The following is a 26,821-nucleotide window of genomic DNA, read 5'->3' as shown; positions in this document are numbered from 1 at the left end:
GTGTTGCTTGACCTTAGTGCAGCATTTGATACCATTGATCATTCCATTCTTCTGGATAGACTAGAAAATGTTGTGGGAGTTAAGGGAATGGCCCTCTCCTGGCTCAGGTCTTATCTAACTGATCGTTATCAGTATGTCGATATAAATGGTGATATTTCTAGACGTACCGAGGTAAAGTTTGGTGTTCCACAAGGTTCTGTCTTGGGTCCACTGCTTTTTTCTCTATATATGTTACCTCTGGGCGATATTATTCGTAAACATTGTATTAGTTTCCACTGTTATGCTGATGACACACAGTTGTATGTCTCTGCAAAACCTGATGAGAGACACCAGCTTAATAGAATTGAGGAATGTGTTAAGGACATTAGACACTGGATGCTCGTTAATTTCCTTCTGCTTAACTCTGACAAGACTGAAGTACTTGTGCTAGGACCACATACAGCTAGAAGTAAGTTTTCTGATTACACAGTAACTCTGGATGGCCTTTCTGTTTCTTCACGTGCAGCAGTAAAAGACCTCGGAGTGATTATTGACCCCAGTCTTTCATTCGAAACTCACATTGATAACATCACCCGGATAGCTTTCTTTCATCTCAGAAATATTGCAAAGATAAGAAATTTAATGTCATTGCATGATGCAGAAAAACTAGTTCATGCTTTCGTTACTTCCAGGTTGGATTATTGTAATGCCTTACTGTCTGGATGTTCCAATAAGTGCATAAACAAGCTCCAGTTAGTTCAAAATGCCGCAGCAAGAGTCCTTACTAGAACTAGAAAATATGACCACATCACGCCTGTCTTATCCACACTGCATTGGCTCCCAATCAAATTTCGTATTGATTATAAAATACTACTATTGACCTTTAAAGCACTAAATGGTCTCGCACCACAGTACCTGAGTGAACTTCTGCTCCTCTATGACCCGCCACGCCTACTTAGATCAAAAGGTGCAGGCTATCTGCTGGTACCTCGTATATTGAAGGCTACATCAGGGGGTAGAGCCTTTTCTTACAAAGCCCCACTGTTATGGAACAGCCTTCCAAGTAATGTTCGGGAATCAGACACAGTCTCAGCATTTAAGTCTAGGCTGAAAACATATCTGTTTAGTCAAGCCTTTTGTTAATGGTGTTTATGAGGTAAAGGAGTAGATCTGGAGGGTCCTCAGACATAGAGTGTTTTGGTAAACTGGGATGTATGGATGCTGTCAGTCCCCACTCGCTTGCTCACTCGAGTTTGTTGACGGTGCAGTGGCTGGCTGCTTTATGTCCCGGGGCTCCCTCATGCCTGTGTTACCTTCTGGCTCTCTCCTTTTAGTTATGCTGTCATAGTTAGTTGCCGGAGTCCCTGCTTGTACTTGGTGCAATATGTATACTGTTCCTACTTATTCAGGTGACATTGGGCATACCTAACCACCTGTGTTTTCTTTCTCCCCCCCCCCCACCCCAAATCTGTCCCTCTGAGTTACATGGAGTCAACAGGAAATCTTTTTGGTGGAGACGGTGGGGACCTCGACTGGCTATCGTAGCCTGCAGGGAATCGGCCGTCAGACATTCTGTCGCATGTCCCAGACCCAGTGAAATGTAACTGAATTGTCTTGGCCAGGCCTAAGAGTCCCATCTGCATCTCATCATTGCTGAGGAGTGTGCTCCCATCACCCAATCAAGCATCCAGCCAGAGCAGGTCATGATATATTTTTTACCATATTAACATGCCATTGTGCGTCATGCCTGATGTAAAGACTCTCGTCTCTGCGAGCCTACCACACAGATTTAATACTTGTCATTTTTAGGGCATACCTAACAACGTGTTTTCTTTCTCTCTCTCTTCCCCCCCCCCCATCTGTCCCTCTGAGTTACATGTTGATCCTGGGATTGAGATGCTGGCCTCTTCTGCCCCTCGGACCTGCTTGATCCATCCTGGTGCCCTGTGTCTGGTCGGAGTTTTATCGCCCCACTCCTGTGAAGGACGGCCCCATGAGGACAGTTGAGGGTTATACCTGTTAAAACTGTTAATATTATAGTCAGGCTGTCTGTTGTTGCCCAAATGAGGATGGGTTCCCTTTTGAGTCTGGTTCCTCTCGAGGTTTCTTCCTCATGTCGTCTGAGGGAGTTTTTCCTTGCCACCGTCGCCACAGGCTTGCTCATTGGGGATAGATTAGGGATAAAATTAGCTCATGTTTTAAGTCGTTCAAATTCTGTAAAGCTGCTTTGCGACAATGTTTATTGTTAAAAGCGCTGTACAAATAAACTTGATTTGATTTGATTTGATACTATTTGAGCGCAAATCAGTGTGTGCAGATACAGACACTTTTCACAGAGGCTTTGCAAAGTATCATCACTGTCACATTTGTTTTTAGTCAGGTTTATAATGCTATTTAAATACTCTTTCTGTTCTGCTTTTGTAAATGTGCACCTGCTAATAAACACTCTTCCTGCACTTAGATCCATCTACCGCCATCTACCTTGTAGTGTCTTGATCCCCAGAGCTTTAACCTAGCCACATATAAAAAGTTGTACGCCTCATTGCTCTTCCAGGTTTTCATCTGTTTGTCCATGTAGAACAACGTCTGCAGTATCAGGTAGTTTGAGATGTCAGGGAACTCAACGGATGGATAATTTTCCAACTCATAGAAAAAAATCCTTCTTTGTTAATGTGTAAGGAGCTAGCCCATTGAGTAGGTTCTATATCCACTTCTTTTGAATGTTGTTCTTGATTTTAATAATTTGCTCAGGGGCATAGCTAGAGGGAGGCCCTGGGGTGCCCGTGACCCCCCCCCCCCCTTGTTGGACCATACATTTTTTCAATAGCCGCATAAGAATATTAGAAAAGCGCCCACTGTAATTTTTCTATAACCTTGTATGGACTTCCTGTGGTTTGGGCACGAAAACCCAGTTTGTCAGTGTGTGTGCAGGAGAGGCGGATGTACATGCAGATACGTTAAATAACACACAGTGCGATATGAGCATAAAGTGTGTGAAACGCACACAACAGGCAAACAGTCCGAAACAGCAGGCAAAGTCATAATCGAGGAAACCGGCAGGAGGTCAATCGAGGCGCGGACAGAATCTCATCTCATCTCATTATCTCTAGCCGCTTTATCCTGTTCTACAGGGTCGCAGGCAAGCTGGAGCCTATCCCAGCTGACTACGGGCGAAAGGCGGGGTACACCCTGGACAAGTCACCAGGTCATCACAGGGCTGACACATAGACAACCATTCACACTCACATTCACACCTATGGTCAATTTAGAATCACCAGTTAACCTAACCTGCATGTCTTTGGACTGTGGGGGAAACCGGAGCACCCGGAGGAAACCCACGCGGACACGGGGAGAACATGCAAACTCCGGCGCGGACAGAATATCCGAGGCAAAACTATACAAGATCAAGGGACGAAAAACAGGAGTGGAAAAACCAGGAGGTCAACAAGAATAGGGACAGGAAACAAGGCTCAGTAAGGCACATTAGACGCGGTGTAATACTTTGCATCATCCTTGCATGGGCACAGTCCTTAAATAGCCCAAACATAGTTAATTGATTAAAGACGGGTGTTCTTTGTTAACGGCGCATGTGCCGGAGCTCGTGAGGCACAGGCCAAGGCGCGCAGAACTGAAACAGTTCTGTGTAAGTGCAACACGATCACACTAGAAAGCATGGTCAAGCCGCCAGTGTAGCTGCAGTCTTTTTAGTTGCGAATTACGAGTATTTCTTCCTGTGTTAATAATTCGCCATGTCAAAACAAGCGAAACTTTCCTCCTTCTTTCGACGTGAAGAGGTGTAAGCAATTTATTATATATATATTTTTTCCATCAAAGTTGCATTTTGTGGCTTCGAAGCCAAGTTTTAGTGTGTCGTTTCTAGAACACATCAAGAAAACGTGGAAGAAACAGCAATAATGGAAGAGCCAGTTTCTAAGCTACCTAAAACTAGCAATGGTAATTATTTTTTGTTACATAGTGTACTCAGGCTGCCAGTCAGTGTGTGACCCCCCTTTGAAAAATCCTAGCTACGCCCTTGTTGCTTATTTTGTTGTACACAAACATTGCAATATGTTCTTGTGTTAATCAACCAGACTCCACTTCTGGATCATTAATCCCTTTTGATTGAGAATGCCCTACGTATGGTTTTATGTTGGCTTCTGGCACATCCATATGGTTTTAAATACAATACCTACAATTGAAAAAAAAAATTTAGCGCATTAATTTAATTCCTGGGCTCACATCTGTAACAGGGAGTGATGTTGCATCCCATTAAAACACTTTACAATAGATTATTAGATTCTCATAGAATAGATGAGCCAAAATAATTGGGAACCTTTTTTAATGGGCTCCAACTTATTACAAGAATGAATAGGTGGGCCTTAAAGTAGAAAAGGCTGAGAACCCCTGCTATAGGGTACTGTCTCATGTGCACTCTGGACGGCAAGTGCTGTGAACTGATTCATGTGTACGTGCCCACTAATGAGTCTCACCGGCACTAGATTAAGGTGCAATCAACGCGCATATTACAGAGCCGTGCGCCATTTTGAGTTCCTGGTTTCCGAATTCCTAGTTCCTGTTCCTAGTCCTTTGATTCTACTTTAGTCTGTGCCTACGATGATCTGTTTGATGTACGATGAACAAATTGCCTAGGCGGAGTTCGTTAAAACGTAACACGTGTCAAAATGTGACAAAACCAAAAATCTCACTTCCTGTTGAGTATGGCTGATGCAATGTACGGGTATAGGCAATTTTGTTCAACTCCAGGCACTAGATATACCTACCAAATTTGACATGGGTAGGTGAAACTATATACCGGACAGGAGTCTCAATGACATATGGGGGCAGTTTGGAGTCCCCAGACACACTTGGGGTCAAGCCCCTTTGGCTGAGTTTCATGGGCATGACTGACGAGTGTACCAAATTTCATGAGTTTTTGAATATGTACAGGGTGTCAAATTTGTATTTTTGAACTAGGTGGCGCTATGGAGTTATTGAAGGCCACCTAGAGTAATTTACTAGATCAACTCAAATTGTATCATAGGACAAACGTATGTGCAAAATTTCATGAGTTTTAGCCATCATAAGCCCCTCAAAACAGCACGGGAAAATTTCAAAATCTCACATTCTATCCAACATGGCTGACTTCCTGTTGGGCGGAGTCAAATACAACCAAGTGAACTTTGTCCTGTATCACACAAGTATCGATCACACCAAATCTCGTACCGATCCAAGCAACTTCATCTCAACCATAGCTTGTTCTCAGGGGCACTATAGAGCTTCGGGACCACACCCAGTCCCTTGCTTAATGTAATTTTGTCATTTTATGCACATTTGATCAGTGTGCCAAAATTTGTGAGTTTTCGAGCATCACACGTGCCTCAAAAATGAGTTTTCATGCAGAGAAAAAAAAAAGAAGTAGAAGAAGAAACAATATGCCCAAAACAATAGGGCTTTGCACTTACAGTGCTGGCCATCGGTCTGCACCTTGGCGCTGTAGTGGTTAATACTGTCGCCTCACAGCAAGAAGGTTCTGGGTTTGAGCCCAGTGGCCAATGGGGGCCTTTCTGTGTGGAGTTTGCATGTTCTCCCCGTGTTTGCACGGGATTCCTCTGGGTGCTCCGGTTTCCCCCACAGTTCAAAGACACGTGGTTAGGTTTACATGGGACAGCGTTGGGCTGAAGTGCCCTTGAGCAAGGTACCCAACCTCCAACTGCTCCCCGGGCACTGTAGTATGGCTGCCCACTGCTCTGGGCTGTGTGTGTGTGTGTGTGTGTGTGTGTGTGTGTGTGTACACTACTTCAGACGGGTTGAATGCAGAGGATAAATTTCACTGTGTGCTTAAAGCAGATACGTAGAACCTTTATTTTTAAATAAATTTCTGAGTGCATAGTATCGCCATCCTTGACTCTTGTATGCTGCATAAATGGGAATAAAAAATAATTATATTTTTGAAAGTTAAAATTGACCGCAAAGTTGGCATTTGAGCTGCCCCGCTGAGCTAGCCAGCCCCGAGTGTGTGACGTCACTGCGATAACCGGTTGTAAGGCCAAGGCCTTTTACAGCTATAGACCAAAGTCATATAAATAAAAATTTATGGTGAAAATAAGAAATACCGTTACCAACTTGCTCAACTAAGGCTCATTTGACTTCACTGATTGTGGGTTGACTCTCATTAAAACAGGATAGGTGTTAACTTATGCAACATACATGTACATGCATGCATTTTCACCGATAAAATGTAAAAGGCTAATTAAATAAATCAGATGAACTGAGAATCACATTCTGAAGCAAATTAAATAATCTTATACTGGTAACTTAAACACACAATACAAGTTACATCTCATCTCATTATCTCTAGCCGCTTTATCCTTCTACAGGGTCGCAGGCAAGCTGGAGCCTATCCCAGCTGACTACGGGCGAAAGGCGGGGTACACCCTGGACAAGTCGCCAGGTCATCACAGGGCTGACACATAGACACAGACAACCATTCACACTCACATCTACGGTCAATTTAGCGTCACCAGTTAACCTAACCTGCATGTCTTTGGACTGTGGGGGAAACCGGAGCACCCGGAAGAAACCCACGCAGACACGGGGAGAACATGCAAACTTCACACAGAAAGGCCCTTGCCAGCCCCGGGGCTCGAACCCAGGACCTTCTTGCTGTGAGGCGACAGCGCTAACCACTACACCACTGTGCCGCCTCACAAGTTACATGTATTAATCTAAATGCAGGTAAACAACATGTTTTTGTTGTTTTTTTTTAATCCAAATGAGAGTTGGAGCTTACCCATCTGTGTTCTCACTTCTTGAAGGTAGGCCTGTCACAATGATAAATTTTGTTGGATGATGTATTGTCTCAGAAATTATTGCGATAAATGATATTGTTGACATCTTTTCAAGACAATTTTATGCCAATAATTTTATGCCAATAATGATCATGCAAATACACCCTTTCAAAGAACAGTAAACTTTTTAATTAAGTCAACTTATTCAATTCAACAGTGGAACGTAAAAAATATAAATAACCGAAAGAAATAAAAAACAACAAACAAAAGCACCTCACAACAAAAACAATAAATAAAATACAATCTATGGCTTTTAAAAATTACACTTTAGTAAATATTAACTTGGCACAGGGTAATAAAGACATTCTTTTCTTCACAGGCAACATTCTGCCAATACAGGTTCTCAAAGATTAGTACCCAGATAAACAGTGCAAAATAACATATTGCCAGCTGTCATTTGGATAAAAGTAACAACAATTAGAGCAAGATAACATGTAGGCAAGGGCATAGGTTTGGTATTAACATTGGTAGGGACATAAACCCAGTGCCAACCCCCAGTGGCACCAACTTCAGGTCAACATTAGAGGGTCACAATATTTTGCTCCGTTGTCTCATCTCATTAGCCGCTTTATCCTGTTCTACAGGGTCGCAGGCAAGCTGGAGCCTATCCCAGCTGACTACGGGCGAAAGGCAGGGTACAACTTGGACAAGTTGCCAGGTCATCACAGGGCTGACACAGACAACCATTCACACTCACATCTACGGTCAATTTAGAGTCACCAGTTAGCCTAACCTGCATGTCTTTGGACTGTGGGGGAAACCGGAGCACCCGGAGGAAACCCACGCGGACATGGGGAGAACATGCAAACTCCACACAGAAAAGCCCTCGCCAGCCACAGGGCTTGAACCCGGACCTTCTTGCTGTGAGGCGACAGCGCTAACCACTACACCACCGTGCTGCCCCTGTAGTAATTCATTAATAATAATCAATTAATTTGATTAATTGCAAATCTTGCATGTGGTGTCTAACTCATTCTACCAATTTGCAAATGTGTTTTACAAGAGAATAACACATTGACTGTTGGGAGGGAGTATGTTCTTTTCCCCTCATAAATGGAAGTAAAACACATACAGAGCCTTAAACACTGCGTTACATTAGGCTGGCAGGGGGAGTAGGCTATCTTCTGTGTGATCTTTAACTAGTTTTAGAATGCTAGAGTAAGCTGACATGATTGATTAAAAGGTAAAACAGGACGAGGTCTCTAGAACTTTGACATGTTGAAAGGTTACAATTTTACTTGGCAACAGAATGTATCTGAATTCTGATTGGTTTTTATATTATTGCCCTTTTGTTGTCTTCTTGAGCCCAGAGCAGAAAGGGGAGGGAGAGGAGATAGTGACAGGGTTCTACAGAGAAGTTTTTAGCCTACTGCTTTCAAATGAACCCCCTTGAAAACCAATCAGTTCAGTGTATGTATGTACTCGGTATGTGACGTTTTCAAAAGAGAGGCGGGAGTAACCAAAAATTTCTGATCAAGAAGGCGACGGCTGTTATGCTTATTACGTGAAAATGTATTTGATTAAAAGGTGTCTGGGCCATGAGCAATGTCCACATCACCATCGGGTTGTTGTTTACATGTGTCATGTTACACGAACTTGGTCAGGGCACTCTGCAGGTCTTAACTGAAGCACTTCAAATTAAGGGTTAGCGGGCTGCTTAAGTTTGCAGGCACTTCACAAGCAAGACTAGGTGCAATATTAGCCAACATTAGCACAATTTGATATGATTTAATAATGTCTTTGTGACCTTAATGAACACCAGTTGGCAGTATCAAGTCAGATTATTTACATGCCACACAAACTTAGAAAACAGTCTGTGGCAGCGGGGGCGTGGTCAAGCGCCGGTCTGTGACAGGAGGGCGGAGTCAGGGAAGGTAAGTGGCAGAATCACTTCACCTGAGAGCAATTAACCTGTGTTTGTGTGTCTTCCCAGTGACCACGCCCTACTTAAGGAGCGAGAGCGAGCGCAGAGGAGCTCTCTCCCGAACCAGACGGCTGATGTGTGTGCGTGTGTGTGTGAGAGAGTGTTTGCGACTGAAAAGTGCAAATAAACCAGATTATTAACCTGAGCTCTGTCCTGCCGTCTTCTGTGCTCTGCCCATACATAAGAACCGCTACAGTGGTGCCGAAACCCGGGATCTGGAGCACAGAACGCCGAACCGCCCCATGGAGTCTTCCCCGTTCGCCGACCTGGTCCATGCCCTCGCCACGGCCCAGCAAAGCCAGCACCAGGCACTCGTCACGCTCCGTAAGGAGCAGGAGCAGCGCTTTGAGGCCCTGGTGTTGGCCCAGCAAGAGGACCGACAGGCATTCTGGCACCTCCTCGTGTCGGCGGGGATAATCAACGCTTCCATCGCGGGCCCGTCCCCCCTCCCCCTGACCAAGATGGGCCCGCAGGATGACCCCAAGGCTTTCATCATGCTCTTTGAGCAAGTCGCGGAGACCTCAGGGTTGCCGATGGATCAGCGCACGGCGCGCCTTCTCCCCCTGCTAATGGGGGAGGCGCAGTTGGCCGCGCTACAGCTCCCCGCCGACCACCGGCTGGCCTACACGGACCTTCGCAGGGCCATCCTCCAGCGTGTGGGGCGCACCCCCGAACAACAGCGCCAGCGCTTCCGCGCTCTGCGCTTGGAGGAAGTCGGCCGCCCGTTCGCGTTTGGCCAGCAACTCCGGGACGCCTGCTGGCAGTGGCTGAGGGCCAACAACCGCGACGCCGAGGAGATCGTCGATCAGGTGGTGCTGGAGCAGTTCGTCGTGCGCTTGCCCACAGGAAATGCGGAGTGGGTCCAGTGCCACCGCCCGGCGTCGCTGGATCAGGCCATCGAGCTGGCGGAGGACCATTTGGCAGCTGTTCCGGCGGCAGGACAGCAGACAGCCTCTTCTCTTCTCTCTCTCGTTCTCCCCCTCCTTCTGTGTCCCGTCCTCGCCCCATTCCCCCACCGCGGAGGCGGGGGCCGGCACCACCCCCTTCTGTGTCTGTCTCTCCCCCCCTCAGGTGAGTGAGCCTCAGAACACCGGTGCAGAGAGGAAGCCCGGGCCGGCGTGCTGGCGCTGCGGGGAACCGGGCCACCTCCAACAGCAGTGCACGGCAATGGAGGTGGGCGCGGTGGTTCGGATCCCCGATGTGCCAGAAGCCGCCCTTGATCGGGCCGGAGCGTATCGCATACCGGTGAGTATCCAAGGGGATACATATCAGGCGTTGGTGGATTCTAGTTGTAATCAGACCTCAATTCACCAAAGCCTGGTTCAAGACAAGGCTGTGGGTTTTCAAGGCGAGGTGTTGTGTGCACGGGGATGTTCACAGCTACCCTTTGGTGTCAGTCCACATTTTTTTCCGAGGGGAAAAATTCATAGTGAAGGCGGCAGTTAATCCTCGCCTTACCCACTCTTTGATTTTGGGGACTGATTGGCCGGGATTTCGGGGTTTGTTGACGCGCCTAGTAGAGAGTGGGTCCTGCCATTTAGCAGAGTGTGTCGCTTTGGCGGAAGCAGCTGTCACAGAGCCGTCTACGTCATCTCCACGTCAGAGTGAGGAGCCCCAGGCTCCTCCTCTCTCTCTCGGGGAATCCCTCGCGGATTTCCCGTTAGAGCAGTCGTGAGATGAGACTCTGCGACATGCGTTTGACCAAGTGAGAGTAATCGATGGTCAAACGCTCCCACCGAACGTCACCCCATCCTTCCCCTATTTCTCTATTATGAAGGATAGGTTATACTGAGTGACGCAGGACACTCAAACTAAAGAGCGAGTCACGCAGCTTTTAATTCCGAAGAGCCGCCGGGAATTGGTATTCCAAGCGGCTCAGTTTAATCCCATGGCTGGACACTTAGGGCAGGATAAGACACTAGCCCGAATAATGGCCCGATTCTATTGGCCGGGGATTCACGGCGATGTTCGTACCTACGAACAAAGGCGCTTACGAGTACCTACGAGCAAAGGCGCTTTTGGAATGGCCGCTGGATTTACTAACTGGCATTCGCGGCATGCCGTACACCACCTGGTGTACGGCATGCCGCGAATGCCAGTTAGTAAATCCAGCGGCCATTCCAAAAGCGCCTTTGCGCCTTCTTCCATTGATCGAGACCCCGTTTGAGAGAATTGGGATGGATCTCGTCGGGCCATTAGATCGGTCAGCACGGGGGTACCGCTTTATATTAGTTCTGGTGCACTATGCAACGCGATACCCGGAAGCAGTGCCTCTGCGCAATATCTCAGCATGCAGTATTGCAGAGGCACTCTTCCGCGTCATCTCCCGAGTCGGAATCCCGAAAGAGATTCTGACTGATCAAGGCACTACGTTTATGTCACGAACACTGCGCGAACTGTATGGGTTATTGGGGATTAAGCCGATCCGCACCAGTGTGTATCACCCACAAACGGATGGTTTAGTAGAACGGTTCAACCGCACCCTCAAAAATATAATTAAAAAATTCGTAAGCGAGGACGCATGTAATTGGGATAAGTGGCTCGAGCCCTTGTTGTTCTCAGTGCGAGAGGTTCCCCAAGCCTCCACGGGGTTCTCCCCGTTCAAATTATTATATGGGCGTAAGGCACGCGGCATCCTAGACGTGCTGTGGGAAAATTGGGAGGAGGGACCTTCACAAAGCAAGAACGAAATTCAATACATTATGGACCTGCACACAAAACTTCACACGTTCACCCACCTAACCCAGGAGAATTTGCGGCAGGCCCAGGAACGGCAAGCCCGCCTGTACAACAAGGGTACGTGCCTTAGGGAGTTCACACAGGGAGATAAAGTACTCGTACTGTTGCCCACTTCGAGCTCCAAATTGATCGCCAAGTGGCAAGGACCCTTTGAGGTCACACGGCGAGTCGGGGATGTCGACTATGAGGTGAGGCGAACGGACAGGGGTGGGCGCTACAGATTTACCACCTCAATCTGCTGAAACTCTGGAATGAGGAGGTCCCCGTGGCGTTGGCGTCGGTGGTTCCGGAGAAGGCAGAGCTGGGGCCGGAGGTTCAAAAAGGGGCATTGGCATCCCGTACCTCTCTGGTCCCCTGTGGAGACCACCTCTCCCCGACCCAACTCACGGAGGTCGCCCAGTTGCAGACCGAGTTTTCGGATGTGTTCTCGCCCCTGCCCGGTCGCACTAACCTCATAGAGCACCACATAGAGACGCCCCCGGGGGTGGTAGAGCGTAGCCGCCCTTACAGGCTACCCGAACACAAAAAAAAGGTGGTTCGGGAAGAACTTCAGACCATGCTCGTAATGGGCATCGTCGAGGAGTCCCACAGTGACTGGAGCAGCCCGGTGGTCTTGGTACCCAAGGCTGACGGGTTGGTCCGGTTCTGTGTGGACTATAGAAAAGTCAACGCGGTGTCTAAATTTGATGCGTACCCAATGCCTCGTATTGATGAGTTGCTCGATCGACTCGGCACGGCTCGCTTTTATTCGACACTGGATTTGACGAAGGGATATTGGCAGATCCCCTTGACTCCACTATCCCGAGAGAAAACAGCCTTTTCCACACCGTTTGGTTTACACCAATTCGTCACACTTCCTTTTGGGCTGTTTGGGGCACCCGCGACGTTTCAGCGGCTGATGGATCGAGTCCTCCGCCCCCACGCCACTTATGCGGCCGCGTATCTAGATGATATAATCATCTATAGTAATGACTGGCCGAGGCACCTTGAACATCTGAGGGCCATCCTTAGGTCACTGAGGCGAGCGGGGCTCACGGCCAACCCAAAGTGTGCGCGATTGGGCGGGTGGAAGTACAGTATCTGGGCTTCCACTTGGGCAACGGGCAGGTGCGTCCCCAAATTAATAAGATGGCAGCGATTGCGGCCTGCCCGAGGCCCAAGACCAAAAGGGGGGTGAGACAGTTCCTGGGGCTGGCTGGCTATTACCGTAGGTTTATACCTAATTATTCGGACGTCACCAGCCCGCTGACTGATCTCACTAAAAAGGGGGCACCAGATCCGGTCCAGTGGACGGAGCAATGCCAGCGGGCTTTTTCAGAGGTAAAGGCTGCACTGTGTGGGGGGCCACTTTTACACTCCCCTGACTTTTCTCTCCCCTTTGTGTTGCAGACCAATGCGTCGGACAGAGGGCTGGGGGCAGTTTTGTCCCAGGAGGTGGAGGGGGAGGACCGCCCCGTCCTCTACATCAGTAGGAAGCTGTCAGTGCGTGAGGGGCGCTACAGCACCATTGAAAAGGAGTGTCTGGCGATCAAGTGGGCGGTCCTCGCCCTCCGTTACTACCTGCTGGGGCGCCCTTTCACCCTCTGTTCGGACCACGCGCCCCTCCAGTGGCTCCACCGCATGAAAGATGCCAACGCGCGGATCACCCGTTGGTATCTGGCACTCCAACCCTTTAATTTCAAGGTGGTCCACAGGCCAGGGGCGCAGATGGTCGTGGCGGACTTCCTCTCCCGTCAAGGGGGGGGGGGGGGGGGGAGTCGGCTGCAGGCCGGACGGCTGCCCGGCCTGAGTCGGGCGGTGGGGGTATGTGGCAGCGGGGGCGTGGTCAAGCACCGGTCTGTGACAGGAGGGCGGAGTCAGGGAAGGTAAGTGGCAGAATCACTTCACCTGAGAGCAATTAACCTGTGTTTGTGTGTCTTCCCAGTGACCACGCCCTACTTAAGGAGGGAGAGCGAGAGCAGAGGAGCTCTCTCCCGAACCAGACGGCTGATGTGTGTGTGAGAGAGTGTTTGCGACTGAAAAGTGCAAATAAACCAGATTATTAACCTGAGCTCTGTCCTGCCGTCTTCTGTGCTCCGCCCATACATAAGAACCGCTACACAGTCATATTCATATGTTGTTGTTTTTACACAGTGAATATGAACTGTTGTTAACTGATTAATTTTACGAGCTAATCTAACGTTACATTCCTCAAGGACAGTTTGCTAGCTAGCAACCGGTCACTGCACTGCAACCGCACTTGCTAATTGACATGGTAGCCAAACTTGCTTGCTGTTTTCGCGACCACGCCCCCAGAGCGGATATTCATGAGCGAATTTTGTGTGGTTTCGCCCAGTGGAAACCTACAGTAACCATTTATGTACCACACACGGAGCATGATTTTTTTTTCCCCTTCTTCAATCAGAAATATTGGTAGGGACACGTCCATACCCAATTCTACACCTATGGTCTGTACAACGAAGCAACGTGTTGTTGTCTTTTCCCCCATTCAGTGGATACCCTGGCTGGATAACTGTTGCATGCTGGGAGGCCCTGCCTCTGACAGAGAGCCGCGTAAGACGACAGAAAACAGCGTGGCGTTTTATTCAGTCAATGGATCAAGCTAATACTCTGGAGACTTCCCTGTGTAGATGTACAGCGCATAAATGCCAAAATCACAGATAAAAAAAAAAATTACCGAGTTCATTTTCATTTACCGTACGATAAGTCGGTATATTGAATATCACAACAGGCCTACTTGAAGGCCGATCGTTTCAAAACAATCTGACTTTCAGTTGTTCATTCAGTTCTCCGTTCATTCGCTTCTTCCACATAAGGGCGAGATGGCAGCAATATCCAGTTTAGAAATAAGACGGCTGGTCCATTCATTCTCTCTATACTGTGTATTCCGACATTACTGCTCGGCTCAGGCAATTACTAAAACCCGGGACGGAACGGGATGTCACCGGTTTTAGCAACAACCACGGGGAGGTCACTGCCCGAGCAAAATGTCCTGTCCTGTTCCGTCCCAGGTTTTAGCACCAACCCTCGGCTCACACTCCAGGAGGACTGGTGCAACTGAACTCACTTTTAAAAAAATAAAATAAATACTTTCCTTTTCTTGTTTTATTTTTCTTTAATTGTTGGTACTGCACCCTCTTTCAATACAGGCTTATAGCCACCGCTCCTCAACAGATCAGAGATTTCATACGAGTCTTCAGTAAAATGTGCAGAGCAGAGACCACTTCATAGCCGCCCAATGTGTCCGTGAATTTCTCGCAAAATGCATCCAAATCTTTGCAGTTTGAACATTCTTGGGCCATGAATGCAGTATAAATCCACCTTCTGTTATGTTGCTGCCAAAAACACATCTACGTGGCATGGCAATAAATTAGCTGAAAATGGAGGATCAGAGTTGTCAACTTTGTTTTAGTATAGCGGAAATGGTGATGAGACCGATAGACTTCCTGTTGTGACGTTACGGACGTCAAGGTCATTCACTCAAACCGCTACCTATATAAATCACTTTAATTGTAAAAATTATTTTTTTAGATTTATTGTTAGTGCCTAAAACTATTCTTGTGCCATTCTTGAGGTCTCAAGGCATTTATAAACGAAAGTGAAGCCATGGCTCTGCCATGCTTTAAGTGTGCATGTGACAAATAAAGGCTTCGTTACAGATACAATAGGGCCTTGCACCTCTGGTGTAGCGGCCTCTGGTGGATATTATTATTATTATTATTGTTATTATTATTATTAGGGCCTGAGCACCGGAGCTCAGGCCCTAATAATAATAATAAATAATCGTTACAGAAACAGTAGGGCTTTGCACCTAGGTGCTCGGGCCCTAATAATAATAATAATGAGAGAAAAAAACATGCTGAAAACAACAGGGATTTACAGCTATGGTGCCTCGGTGCTCGGGCCCTAATGAATGGAGTTCTGCTCCGTAACACTTCACCATACATCCACCAAACTACATATGGCACCTCAGGCCAACTCACCCATCACATACATGATCTCTCTCTCTCTCTCTCTCTCTCTCTCAAGGTGAGCCTCTGCTACAATCCGAGCAGCACACTTTGCATTTTCTCTGCAGAAATTAGATTAGATAAAACTTTATTGATCCCTTTGTGAGGGTTCCCTCAGGGAAATTAAGATTCCAGCAGCATCATTACAGATAAACAAAGAAAAGAAATAGAGGAAAACTTCTAGATAAATTTAAATAATTTAAGTATTTACATATACAAATATAAAAAGAATAAGATATGGGGAAGAGAGGAAGGGGGTTAGGGAGTCTAGTTTATATTTATTATTACAAAATATATTGGGTTTCCAAAAAAAAATAATAATAAAATAAAGAATCCACCTTTTAGCTTCATCTCACACTGAAAAAATGAGAAAACACAGATGATCAGACCTACAGTGGTGCTTGAAAGTTTGTGAACCCTTTAGAATTTCCTATATTTCTGCATAAATATGACCTAAAATATCATCATATTTTCACACAAGTCCTAAAAGTAGATAAAGAGAACCCAGTTAAACAAATGGGACAAAAATATTATACTTGGACACTTATTTATTGAGGAAAATGATCCAATATTACATATTTGTGAGTGGCAAAAGTATGTGAACCTCTAGGATTAGCAGTTAATTTGAAGGTGAAATTAGAGTCAGGTGTTTTCATTCAATGGGATGACAAGCAGGTGTGAGTGGGCACCCTGTTTTATTTAAAGAACAGGGATCTATCAAAGTCTGATCTTCACAACACATGTTTGTGGAAGTGTATCATGACACGAACAAAGGAGATTTCTGAGGACCTCAGAAAAAGCGTTGTTGATGCTCATCAGGCTGGAAAAGGTTACAAAACCATCTCTAAAGAGTTTGGACTACACCAATCCACAGTCAGACAGATTGTGTACAAATGGAGGATATTCAAGACCATTGTTACCCTCCCCAGGAGTGGTCGACCAACAAAGATCACTCCATGAGCAAGGTGTGTAATAGTCGGCGAGGTCACAAAGGACCCCAAGGTAACTTTTAAGCAACTGAAGACCTCTCTCACATTAACATTAGCCAATGTTCATGAGTCCACCATCAGGAGAACACTGAACAAAAATGGTGTGCATGGCAGGGTTGCAAGGAGAAAGCCACTGCTCTCCAAAAAGAACATTGCTGCTCATCTGCAGTTTGCTAAAGATCATGTGGACAAGCCAGAAGGCTATTGGAAAATGTTTTGTGGACAAATGAGATCAAAATAGAACTTTTTGGTTTCAATGAGAAGCGTTATGTTTGGAGAAAGGAAAGCACTGCATTCCAACATAAGAACCTTATCCCTTCTGTGAAACATGGTGGTGGTAGTATCATGGTTTGGGCCTGTTTTGCTGCATCTGGGCCAGGATGGTTTGCCATCATTGTTGGAACAAGGAATTCTGAATTATACCAGCAAATTCTAAAGGAAAATATCAGGACATCTGTCCATGAACTAAATCTCAAGAGAAGGTGAGTCATGCAGCAAGACAGCAACCCTAAGCATACAAGTCGTTCTACCAAAGAATGGTTAAAGAAGAATAAAGTTAATGTTTTGGAATGACCAAGTCAAAGTCCTGACCTTAATCCAATCGAAATGTTGTGGAAGGACCTGAAGTGAGCGGTTCGTGTGAGGAAACCCACCAACATCCCAGAGTTGAAGCTGTTCTGTATGGAGGAATGGGCTAAAATTCCTCCAAGCCGGTGTGCAGGACTGATCAACAGTTACCACAAATGTTTAGTTGCAGTTATTGCTGCACAAGGGGGTCACACCAGATACTGAACGCAAAGGTTCACATACTTTTGCCACTCACAGATATGTAATATTGGATCATTTTCCTCAATAAATAAATGACCAAGTATAATATTTTTATCTCATTTGTATAACTGGGTTCTCTTTATCTACTTTTAGGACTTGTGTGAAAATCCGATGATGTTTTAGGTCATATTTATGCAGAAATATAGAAAATTCTAAAGGGTTCACAAACTTTCAAGCACCACTGTATGAGCAAAATCAGAGCACCTGGACCATGTAAACCCCACGCAGAAAGGCCCCAGTCGGACACAGGTCTGAACCCAGAACCTTCTTGCTGTGAATCTACAGTGCTAACCACTGTACCATTGGTGCCTCCATTATTTTTTTTCATAAGCATAAACTAGAATTAAGCACTGAAATATCTGTGCACCAACGTCTTCTTAAGAGTTACTCAGAGAACTTTTATAATACATTTTTGCTTCAGGTTTAACTAAGAATTTCAGGGTTCTTAAGTAGCCTTCTAAGACTATTTTTCTGAGTAATTCTCAGAATCTTTATACATGCCAGCACTAGTTCATGTGATCATTTCGTTTCCAGCCAGGTAAAGATCTTTACTTTTGTAAAATATAAAAAACAGGAGTAAGGCAAGTGAGCATGGTAGAGACAACTGTAGCATTATTAGCACCCTTTATGGAAATGAGCAAAAATCAATATAAAATACATAAATTATATTTTGAGGTTCAACACGGAGATGTATAAAATAAATGTTTTCTTGGACATAGTTTATTGAAATGTGTTTTAATACTACTAATTAGTTTGCAATGTTACTGTCCGTTTGTAATTTATCGTACAGCAAGTGTAGCCTTCATGTATATTACTTGAGGTAAATTACATGCTATCTCTTTATATCCATTCTCTTGGTGCCAATAATTGGATGCCAATAGTTTAACACATGCTTCCTTTTTTTTTTTTATTAAACTGCTACAGGATAAGCGGTTATGGATAATGGATGGATGGATGGATGGATGGATGGATGGATGGATGGATTACCATGCCAATCTCTCTGGTTACACCCTTTCCATATCTGATATTAGAGCATGCCATCTGAAAAGCACAGGTAAAGAAATCATCAGATCTCCACAAGCCATTTAGAACACAAAGCATAATTAAAGGGCTAAAAAAGTGAACATTTTACAAACCCTTTGCTATTATGCTACAGTTAATTGGTTGAGTAGAACACCACCAAGATATACAACCCCAATTCCAAAAAAGTTGGGATGCTGTGTAAACTGTAAATAAAAACAGAGTGCGATAATTTGCAAATCATGGAAACCATATATTTCAGTGAAAATAATACAAAGCCAACATATTCAATGCAGAAACTGAGAATTTTTTTTTAAAAATATATGCTCATTTTGAATTTGATGTCAGCCACACGTTTCAAAAAATTTGAGGCATGTTTACCACCATGCTGCATCACCTCTACTAAAAACACTGTCAACGTTTGGGAACTGAGGAGACCAGCTGCTGTAGTTTTGAAAGAGAAATGTTGTCCCATTCTTGCCTGATATACAATTTCCGTTGCTCGACAGTTTAGGGTCTCCTTTGTCGTATTTTGCGCTTCAAAATGCACCAAATGTTTGAAATGCAAAACAGCTCTGGACTGTTGGCAAGCCAGTTTAGCACCCAGACTCTTTTACTATGGAGCCACGCAGTTTTATTATGTGCAGAAAATGGTTTGGCATTGTCTTGCTGAAAGAAGAAAGGCCTTCCCTGAAAATGCCTTTGTCTGAATGGCAGCATATTGCTCTGAACCGTGTATATGGGAATTAATGATGCCTTCCCAGATGTACAAGCTACCCATGTCATGTGCACTAATGCACCCTCATACCATCACAGATGCAGGCTTTTGAACTGTGCACTGATAACAAGCCAGATGGTCTCTCTCCTCTTTGGCCTGGAAGACGTGGTGTCCATGACTTCTAAAAAGAATTTCTACTTTTGATTCGTCAGACCTTGGGACAATTTTCCACTTCACCTCAGTCCATCATAAATGAGCTCAGACCCAGAGAAGGTGGCGGTGTTTCTGGATATTGTATGGTTTAACTTGCATTTGTGGATGCAGTAATGAACTGTTTTCACACACAATGGTTTTCTGAAGTGTTCCTGAGCCCATAGTGATTTCCACTACAGACACATGTCTGCTTTGACTGCAGTGTCACCTGAGGGCCTATAGATCACAGGCATCCAAGGTCAGTTTTCAGTCTTCTCTTGCATACAGAGATTTCTCCAGATTCTCTGAATCTTTTAATGATATTATGTACCATAGATGTGATGCCCAAATTCTTTGCAATTTTACATTGAGGAACATTATTCTTAAATTGTTGCACTGTTTGCCCACGCAGTCTTTCACACAGTGGTGAACCCCTCCCCATCTTTACTTCTGAGAGACTCTGCCTCTCTGGGTATAAAAAGAGCATCCCAATCATGTTAATAACCTGATACCGATTAACCAAATTAGTTTTTTAGCATTACACAACTTTTGTCGTCTCGTCCCAACTTTTCTGAAATCTGTTGCTGACATCAACTTCAAAATGAGCATATATTTTTCAAACAATAAAATGTCTCAGTTTCAACATTTGATATGTTGTCTTTGTACTATTTTCAATGAAATATAGGGTTTCCATGATTTGCAAATCTTCACATTGTGTTATTTATGCTTTATCCCAACTTTTTTGGAATTGGGATTGTAGTAAACATTATAAAATAGTAGGACTGAATACCAACCTCAAAAGCATAGTCAGTTTTTCTCCCACAGACATGACCTGTACATGGCCACAAAAAAGTGATAATTCAGCTAATACTATGATTTTAAATCCTAAACTGCCTTGTCAAAAATATTACAAATTATATTTACTTGTGTATTGTCTTTCACAGGTGAAATGTACCTGGTTGACAGATGTGGACTGAATGCATGGAAGAGTGAGCAGGACATCTGCACCTGTTAAAAAGCATCATATAGGATTTTAACAAACAGAAACCACTGGCAGGTAAAGGAGTCTGACCTCTAAATAAAGTTATCCACAAGTCATATGTATCTGTCTTGAAATGGCCAAGTCAAGTTTGTATAGCGCTTTTAACAATAGACATTGTCCTAAAGCAGCTTTACAGAATCTGAATGACCCAAGACATGAGCCAATTTTATCCCTATAGGCCAGGGGTGGGCAATTATTTTTTCCATGGGGCCACATGAGAAACAGAAAATTTTGTGGCGGGCCGGACCAAAAGGCTGAACTAAATTCTGCATAATATTAATTGTATTTCTTTATATAAAGCAATAAATAACATTGTTTTTACAAGCTGCTAAGACTGGTAAGAGTATGGAAAAAACGAGGTTGCCTTACAAAAAATGTCATTTATTCAATCAAATTTCCCAAAACAATGGTTAACAAAATCTGAACGTTTGTACCGTTTTTTTTCAGTCACATTCACCCCAAAACACAATAAAGACATCACAATATTGTCTTTCTACTCCAAATATCAAGCAAGATACATCATATTATAATAATGATGCCCACATTTGTAGTCTAATCACCTCATTTGGTGTTTTTCAGTTTTTTATTTGTTCAGTGAGAGAAATCTAGTCTCTGTTGGTCTTTAACGAGTGCATCAGAGTCAGGTTGAATGTCTGAGGTGGAGATGCGAAGCACAGCTGACAGATGATCATCAGTCGATTCGGTGTAGGAATCAGATCTTTTTTTTTATTAAATTCAAACATAAACAGAATTATTTTATATTACAACATAAAATCACACCTCCTCTGAAAATATAATCTAAAAAGAAAACTTATCAAATACACACATACATATATATATATATATATGTGTGTGTGTAAAATGGAAAAAAAACAAAAAAAAACCCGAAGGGTTTATGAAAGGTTAACTTCTGCTATGAATGTGTACAGTATATTTGCATGGGGATTGTTTATATATTTCAGAGATTTTTGTAACAAGGACAGTTCATTCTTAAGAGCAGGCCATGAAGGGGGGGGATTTGGCATATCGACACTTGTGTATGTAATATTTTATAAAAATAATGAGATTATTCACCAAAAAGTAGGAATCAGATCTACAGATCGGCTCGGGCTCTGGTGCCGTCACACTATGTGATCGGCTGGACCGTTTGAAGGATGACGTACAAGTTTGTGGTTGGTCTGGACAAATTACGGAAGTAGTTATCGCGGGATTTCATGTCATGTTCATGTCGCGCGCATTGCGTTTTTGTTGAACACAACTTCAAAATAAAAGCAATGCACATTCAGTCCATGCATGAGGTAAAATTAGAAAATACGTTTATTTTGTAATTTCTAATTAACCTTACGCAGGCCGGTCAGAATGAACCAAAGGGCCGGTTGCGGCCTATGGGCCGTAAAATGCCCAGGTCTGCTATAGGCTACACATTCACGAGCATCACAAATATATTGCTCATCTCATTATCTCTAGCTGCTTTATCCTGTTCTACAGGGTCGCAGGCAAGCTGGAGCCTATCCCAGCTGACTACGGACGAAAGGCAGGGTACACCCTGTAGGTACACACAGTCCCTTTAAGAAACTACATTTCCCATCAGCCAACTTCCGCGTTGACCTACGTCACGCGTGGGCGGGATCATCTACGTCACTTCCTCCACGACTCCATAAGGGACCCGGAAATCCGCCATACTTCCTCTTTCCGTCTGGACCAGCGGTCTGCAGGCACAAAGAGATTTGCTCCACCAAGCAAACCAGATAAAGACGTCTTTTCTTTTCCTCAAGAATCAGAGTTTCACGCTTTTCTTTCACCTTTGGCCACGGTAGATCCTAGGATCGCGCAATTTTAAACTTAGCTTGAGATACAACCAGTTTTCAGTTATTCATTATACGTACGTACGTACGTACTGCAGCCCAAGCAGTTAATTAATGTTAGAAGCGACCAGATCCTTCTAATTAAAAAGCTGTGCACATTGTCTGATCAGAGAATTTCTTTTCATCACGAGCGACCACGCGTCGGACCAAGAGATCCTCTGCCTTCCACAGAAGTGACTCATGTGCTCCACAATGGTGAAACTCCAAAAGTCTCAGAACATCTTCTCATAATCTCGCATAGAGACGAGATACTGAAGTAAGACTGGCATTTGGGCAAAACCTAGTCTTAGGAATTAGTTTTATGAAGAAGTGTGAATTTAAACTCAGGAACGGTTTAATTGTTTACACTGTAGACACGCAGCGTGTTGAATTGATGATTGTTCTAATTTTGTCCTCTCAGTTGTTTAATAGATAGGCTGTTGCATGCTTTCCTCTTTTCCTTTCTAACACTTTAATTTCATTATTACACATATTTTGACCTCATCAAAGTTTCAGTGGATTTAGGAATGCATAAGCTAGTGAATTAGCAATCAGAGCTAATCCTATTGTCGTAAGCCACAGGCCTCTCACACACGCATCTTAATTAGCAACACAGAGCTAATTCCTTTGTCTCCGCCACGTGGGTTAGCTACCGGCTAATCCTTTGTTCTCCTCAAATCCCACCCCCACACACAGCTAATTCTTTTGTCTCGTTAGCAAGCTAGGCTAACCTATTGTGTAGGCCACAAGGCCTACACCACGTGGACACACACATGTGGAGTTAGCTACCAGAGCTAATTCTTTTGTTTCCACCACATGGACAGAAACACACCTTAGCTAGCAATCCATGCTAACTCTTTGTTAAGGCCTCTCTCACACACACACACAAACACCGTTTATGCTTGCTTATATGTATATATCTGCGGACATTATTCATTTTTATCTTTGTTATAATAAATTCAATTATTATTGAAACTGTGTGTTTATATGTTGTTCCGATATTTTTGAAGTACCCAACCTCAAAGAATTCCAAGGTGCATATGAGTTATGTAATACAGTAAGTGATCATAATAATTTGGAATATACCATAGTTTAGCTGTTTGGTAATTTATTATTAAGCACCAAAATTAATGGTATTAATTAATGAGACTGATTCAATGAGAACGATTCAATGATTTAATGACCTAATGAGACTGATTTAATGAGATTGATCACTTAATTACCAATTGCACCTACAACCCTGGACAAGTCGCCAGGTTATCACAGGGCTGACAGACACAGACAACCATTCACACTCACATTCACACCTACAGTCAATTTAGAGTCACCAGTTAACCTAACCGGGCAGCATGGTGGTGTAGTGATTAGCGCTGTCGCCTCACAGCAAGAAGGTCCGGGTTCGAGCCCCGTGGTCGGCGAGGGCCTTTCTGTGCGGAGTTTGCATGTTCTCCCCGCGTCCGCGTGGGTTTCCTCCGGGTGCTCCGGTTTCCCCCACAGTCCAAAGACATGCAGGTTAGGTTAACTGGTGACTCTAAATTGACCGTAGGTGTGAATGTGAATGGTTGTCTGTGTCTATGTGTCAGCCCTGTGATGACCTGGCGACTTGTCCAGGGTGTACCCCACCTTTCGCCCGTAGTCAGCTGGGATAGGCTCCAGCTTGCCTGCGACCCTGTAGAACAGGATAAAGCAACTAGAGATAATGAGATGAGATGAGTTAACCTAACCTGCATGTCTTTGGACTGTGAGGGAAACTGGAGCACCCAGAGGAAACCCACACGGACACAGAGAGAACATGCAAATTCCGCACAGAAAGGCCCTTGCCGGCCACGGGGCTCGAACCCGGACCTTCTTGCTGTGAGGCGACAGCGCCAACCACTACACCACCGCCAAATATATTGCTAAATTCTTGAATATAAATGTTTGCTTATTTCATACAACTATCAAGAAAATTAAAAAAAAATCATTTGTAAATGTTTTTCAAGTTGTTGAATTTGTATTTATACATGCATATGCAACTAAACATGCATGGGCTTTTGAAGAGCTCGCTCCCTCATTTATTTATTTTTTATTTACACACACAGTTGTGATCAGAAGTTTACATACAGTGACATGAATGTCATCTTGGATATGAATGTCATTTGGGCTTTCAGTAATTTCTTTGAACTGTTTTTCTGTGGCAGTATGATTGTACAGCATACATCTTTAATTAAAAAAAAACACTAGAATTTGGTGCACAAGTTTTAATTTTCTTTGGGTTTTCTGAAATCAACACGGTCAAAAATTTACATATTCTCACTTAGATTATTAATTCAGAGGCGCTGAAACTTCCAAAATGTATCTTATCTTGCCAAGGCTGAGGTCTCTTAACTTTCTGTTAGTGATCATGATTGACTACAGCTGGTAGCTCCTCTGTGCCTTCATAAAAAGGGTTTGTTTACAGCACTCATTGGATTGACCAACACACAATAAAATGAGAAAGTCCAAGGAACTCAGTGCAGATCTGAGAAAGAGGATCACAGATATACACAACCCCAGAATGTCATTTGGAGCCATTTCTAAACAACTGCAAATTCCAAGATCAGTTCATACAATTGTATCCAAGTTATTGTGAGGTGTAGTCACTTTGCCAAGCCACTTTGCTTCAAGAAAACCCAAACTGTCACCCTTAACTGAAAGGAAATCGGTTTGGATGGTCAGGAACAACCTGGGAACCACCAAGGCACAGCCCTGCCATGAACTGGAAGCTGATGGCTCACTGTCTACAGTTTAGATCACCAAGGACTAAGAGGCTGCTATCCAAGAAATAACGCCCTGCTCCAAAATTGAAACCTTCAAGCTTAACTAAGGTTTGAAGCTGACCACATGGACAAAGAAAAAGCCTTCTGGAGGATAGCTGTATGGTTGGATGAGACAAAGATTGGAGCTGTTTGGAAACAATGACCACCATATACAGAGGGACACTCTACCAGCTGGTGGTAGAATCATCATGCTCTGGGGCTGTTTTGCTACCAGTGGAACTGGTTCATTGCACAAAGTGGATGGAATAATGAAGGAGGACTACCTCAGAATTCTTCAGCATAAACCATCAGAAACTTGAACACGACTTGGGACTTACAACAGGACAATGAACCCAAACACGTGTCAGAGCTGGTTGTGGAGGATAAAGCAGGCTAACATTAAGCTTAAAACAAGTCCTGACTTTAACTCGATTGAAAATATATGGACCATGTTGATAATCCATGTCAAGAAAAAAAAAATGTAATTGAACTCTACCAATTCTACCATGAAGAATCGTGAAATATCCAACCAGAATTCTGCCAGAAGCTTGTTCATGGTAAACAAAAAGGTTTGGCCAAGGTAAATCTTGAGAAGAGACATTTTACTCAAATATTAGCTGTGCTGTATGTACAATTTTGACCCTGTGTTGATTTCAGAAAACCCAAAGAAAATTAAACCTTGTGCACCAAATTTTAGTGTTTTTTTTTTTTTTATTAAAGATTTATGCTGTACATTCTGCCACGGAAAAAGAACAGTTCAAAGAAATTACTGAAAGCCCAAATATTACCATGACATTCATATCCAAGATCACATTCATGTCACTGTATGTACACTTCTGACCATAACTGTGTGTGTTTTTATAAACACACACAAACACCTCTGTGTGTGTGTGTGTGTGTGTGTGTGTGTGTGTGTTTGTGTGTGTGTGTGTTACCCTCCATGACTATTAGATTTACAGTAAGACAGCACCTATAACATTTTATAAGATTGGAGAATACAAAACAGGGCATCTGAGACCATACTTCTTTACAGAATCTCTCCAGATCATCCAAGGTCCTAGGCCCTCTGTTGTGCACTCTCCTCTTCAGCTCACCCTACAGGTTTTCGATGGGGTTCAGGTCAGGGGACTAAGCTGGCCATGGCAGAAGCTTGATTCTGTGGTCAGCTAACCATTTTTGGGTTGATTTGAACATACGCTTCAGATCATTGTCCTGCTGGAAGATCCAATGATGACCCAGTTTTAGTTTCCTGGCAGAGGCAGCCAGATTTTGATTCAAAATGTCCTGGTATTTCATGGAGTCCATGATGCGATGTACCCTAACAAAGTTTCCAGGGCCTTTGGAGGAAAAACATACCTGAACCATCACCATATTTTACAGTTGGGCTTGGGTTCTTATTATAGCAGTCCTTCTTTTTACACCAAACCCACCTCGAGTGTTTATTGCCAAAAAGCTCCATTTCTGTTGCATAAGACCAAAGAACATACAGTGGTGCTTGAAATTTGTGAGCCCTTTATAATTTTCTATATTTCTGCATAAATCTGACTTAAAACCACACAAGTCCTAAAAGTAGATAAAGAGAACCCAGTTAAACAAATGAGACAAAAAGTTTATACTTGGTCATTTATTTATTGAGGAAAATGATCCAATATTACATTTCGGCAAGTGGCAAAAGTATGTGAACCTTTGCTTTCAGTATCTGGTGTGACCCCTTGTGCAGCAATAACTGCAACTAAACGTTTCCGGTAACTGTTGATCAGTCCTGCACACTGGCTTGGAGGAATTTTAGCCCATTCCTCCATACAGAACAGCTTCAACTCTGGGATGTTGGTGGGTTTCCTCACATGAACTGCTCGCTTCAGGTCCTTCCTCAACATTTCGATTGGATTAAGGTCAGGACTCTGACTTGGC

The 26,821-nt window shown here is 44.1% G+C and overlaps 1 protein-coding gene across 2 annotated transcripts in view; it reads right to left on the bottom strand.

The window, feature by feature from the left end:
• Positions 1–26,821, bottom strand: part of adhfe1 (alcohol dehydrogenase iron containing 1) — a 203,121-nt gene that overhangs the window by 153,456 nt on the left and 22,844 nt on the right. Inside the window, exons 2-4 of one of the 2 annotated variants that reach the window (XM_060905933.1) lie at positions 20,203–20,255; positions 20,042–20,079; positions 18,305–18,358 (exon numbers count right to left, since the gene is read on the bottom strand). The exons of the other annotated variant lie outside the window; for it this stretch is intronic. Of the exons in view, the coding sequence (XP_060761916.1) occupies positions 18,305–18,358; positions 20,042–20,079; positions 20,203–20,255 (145 nt within the window). The remainder of the gene's footprint in view (positions 1–18,304; positions 18,359–20,041; positions 20,080–20,202; positions 20,256–26,821) is intronic. 2 annotated transcript variants of the gene reach the window in all.

This window comes from Neoarius graeffei, chromosome 23 (assembly GCF_027579695.1).
Source record: "Neoarius graeffei isolate fNeoGra1 chromosome 23, fNeoGra1.pri, whole genome shotgun sequence".
NCBI lineage: Eukaryota > Metazoa > Chordata > Actinopteri > Siluriformes > Ariidae > Neoarius > Neoarius graeffei.
This window is presented reverse-complemented; position numbering and strand designations above follow the sequence as displayed.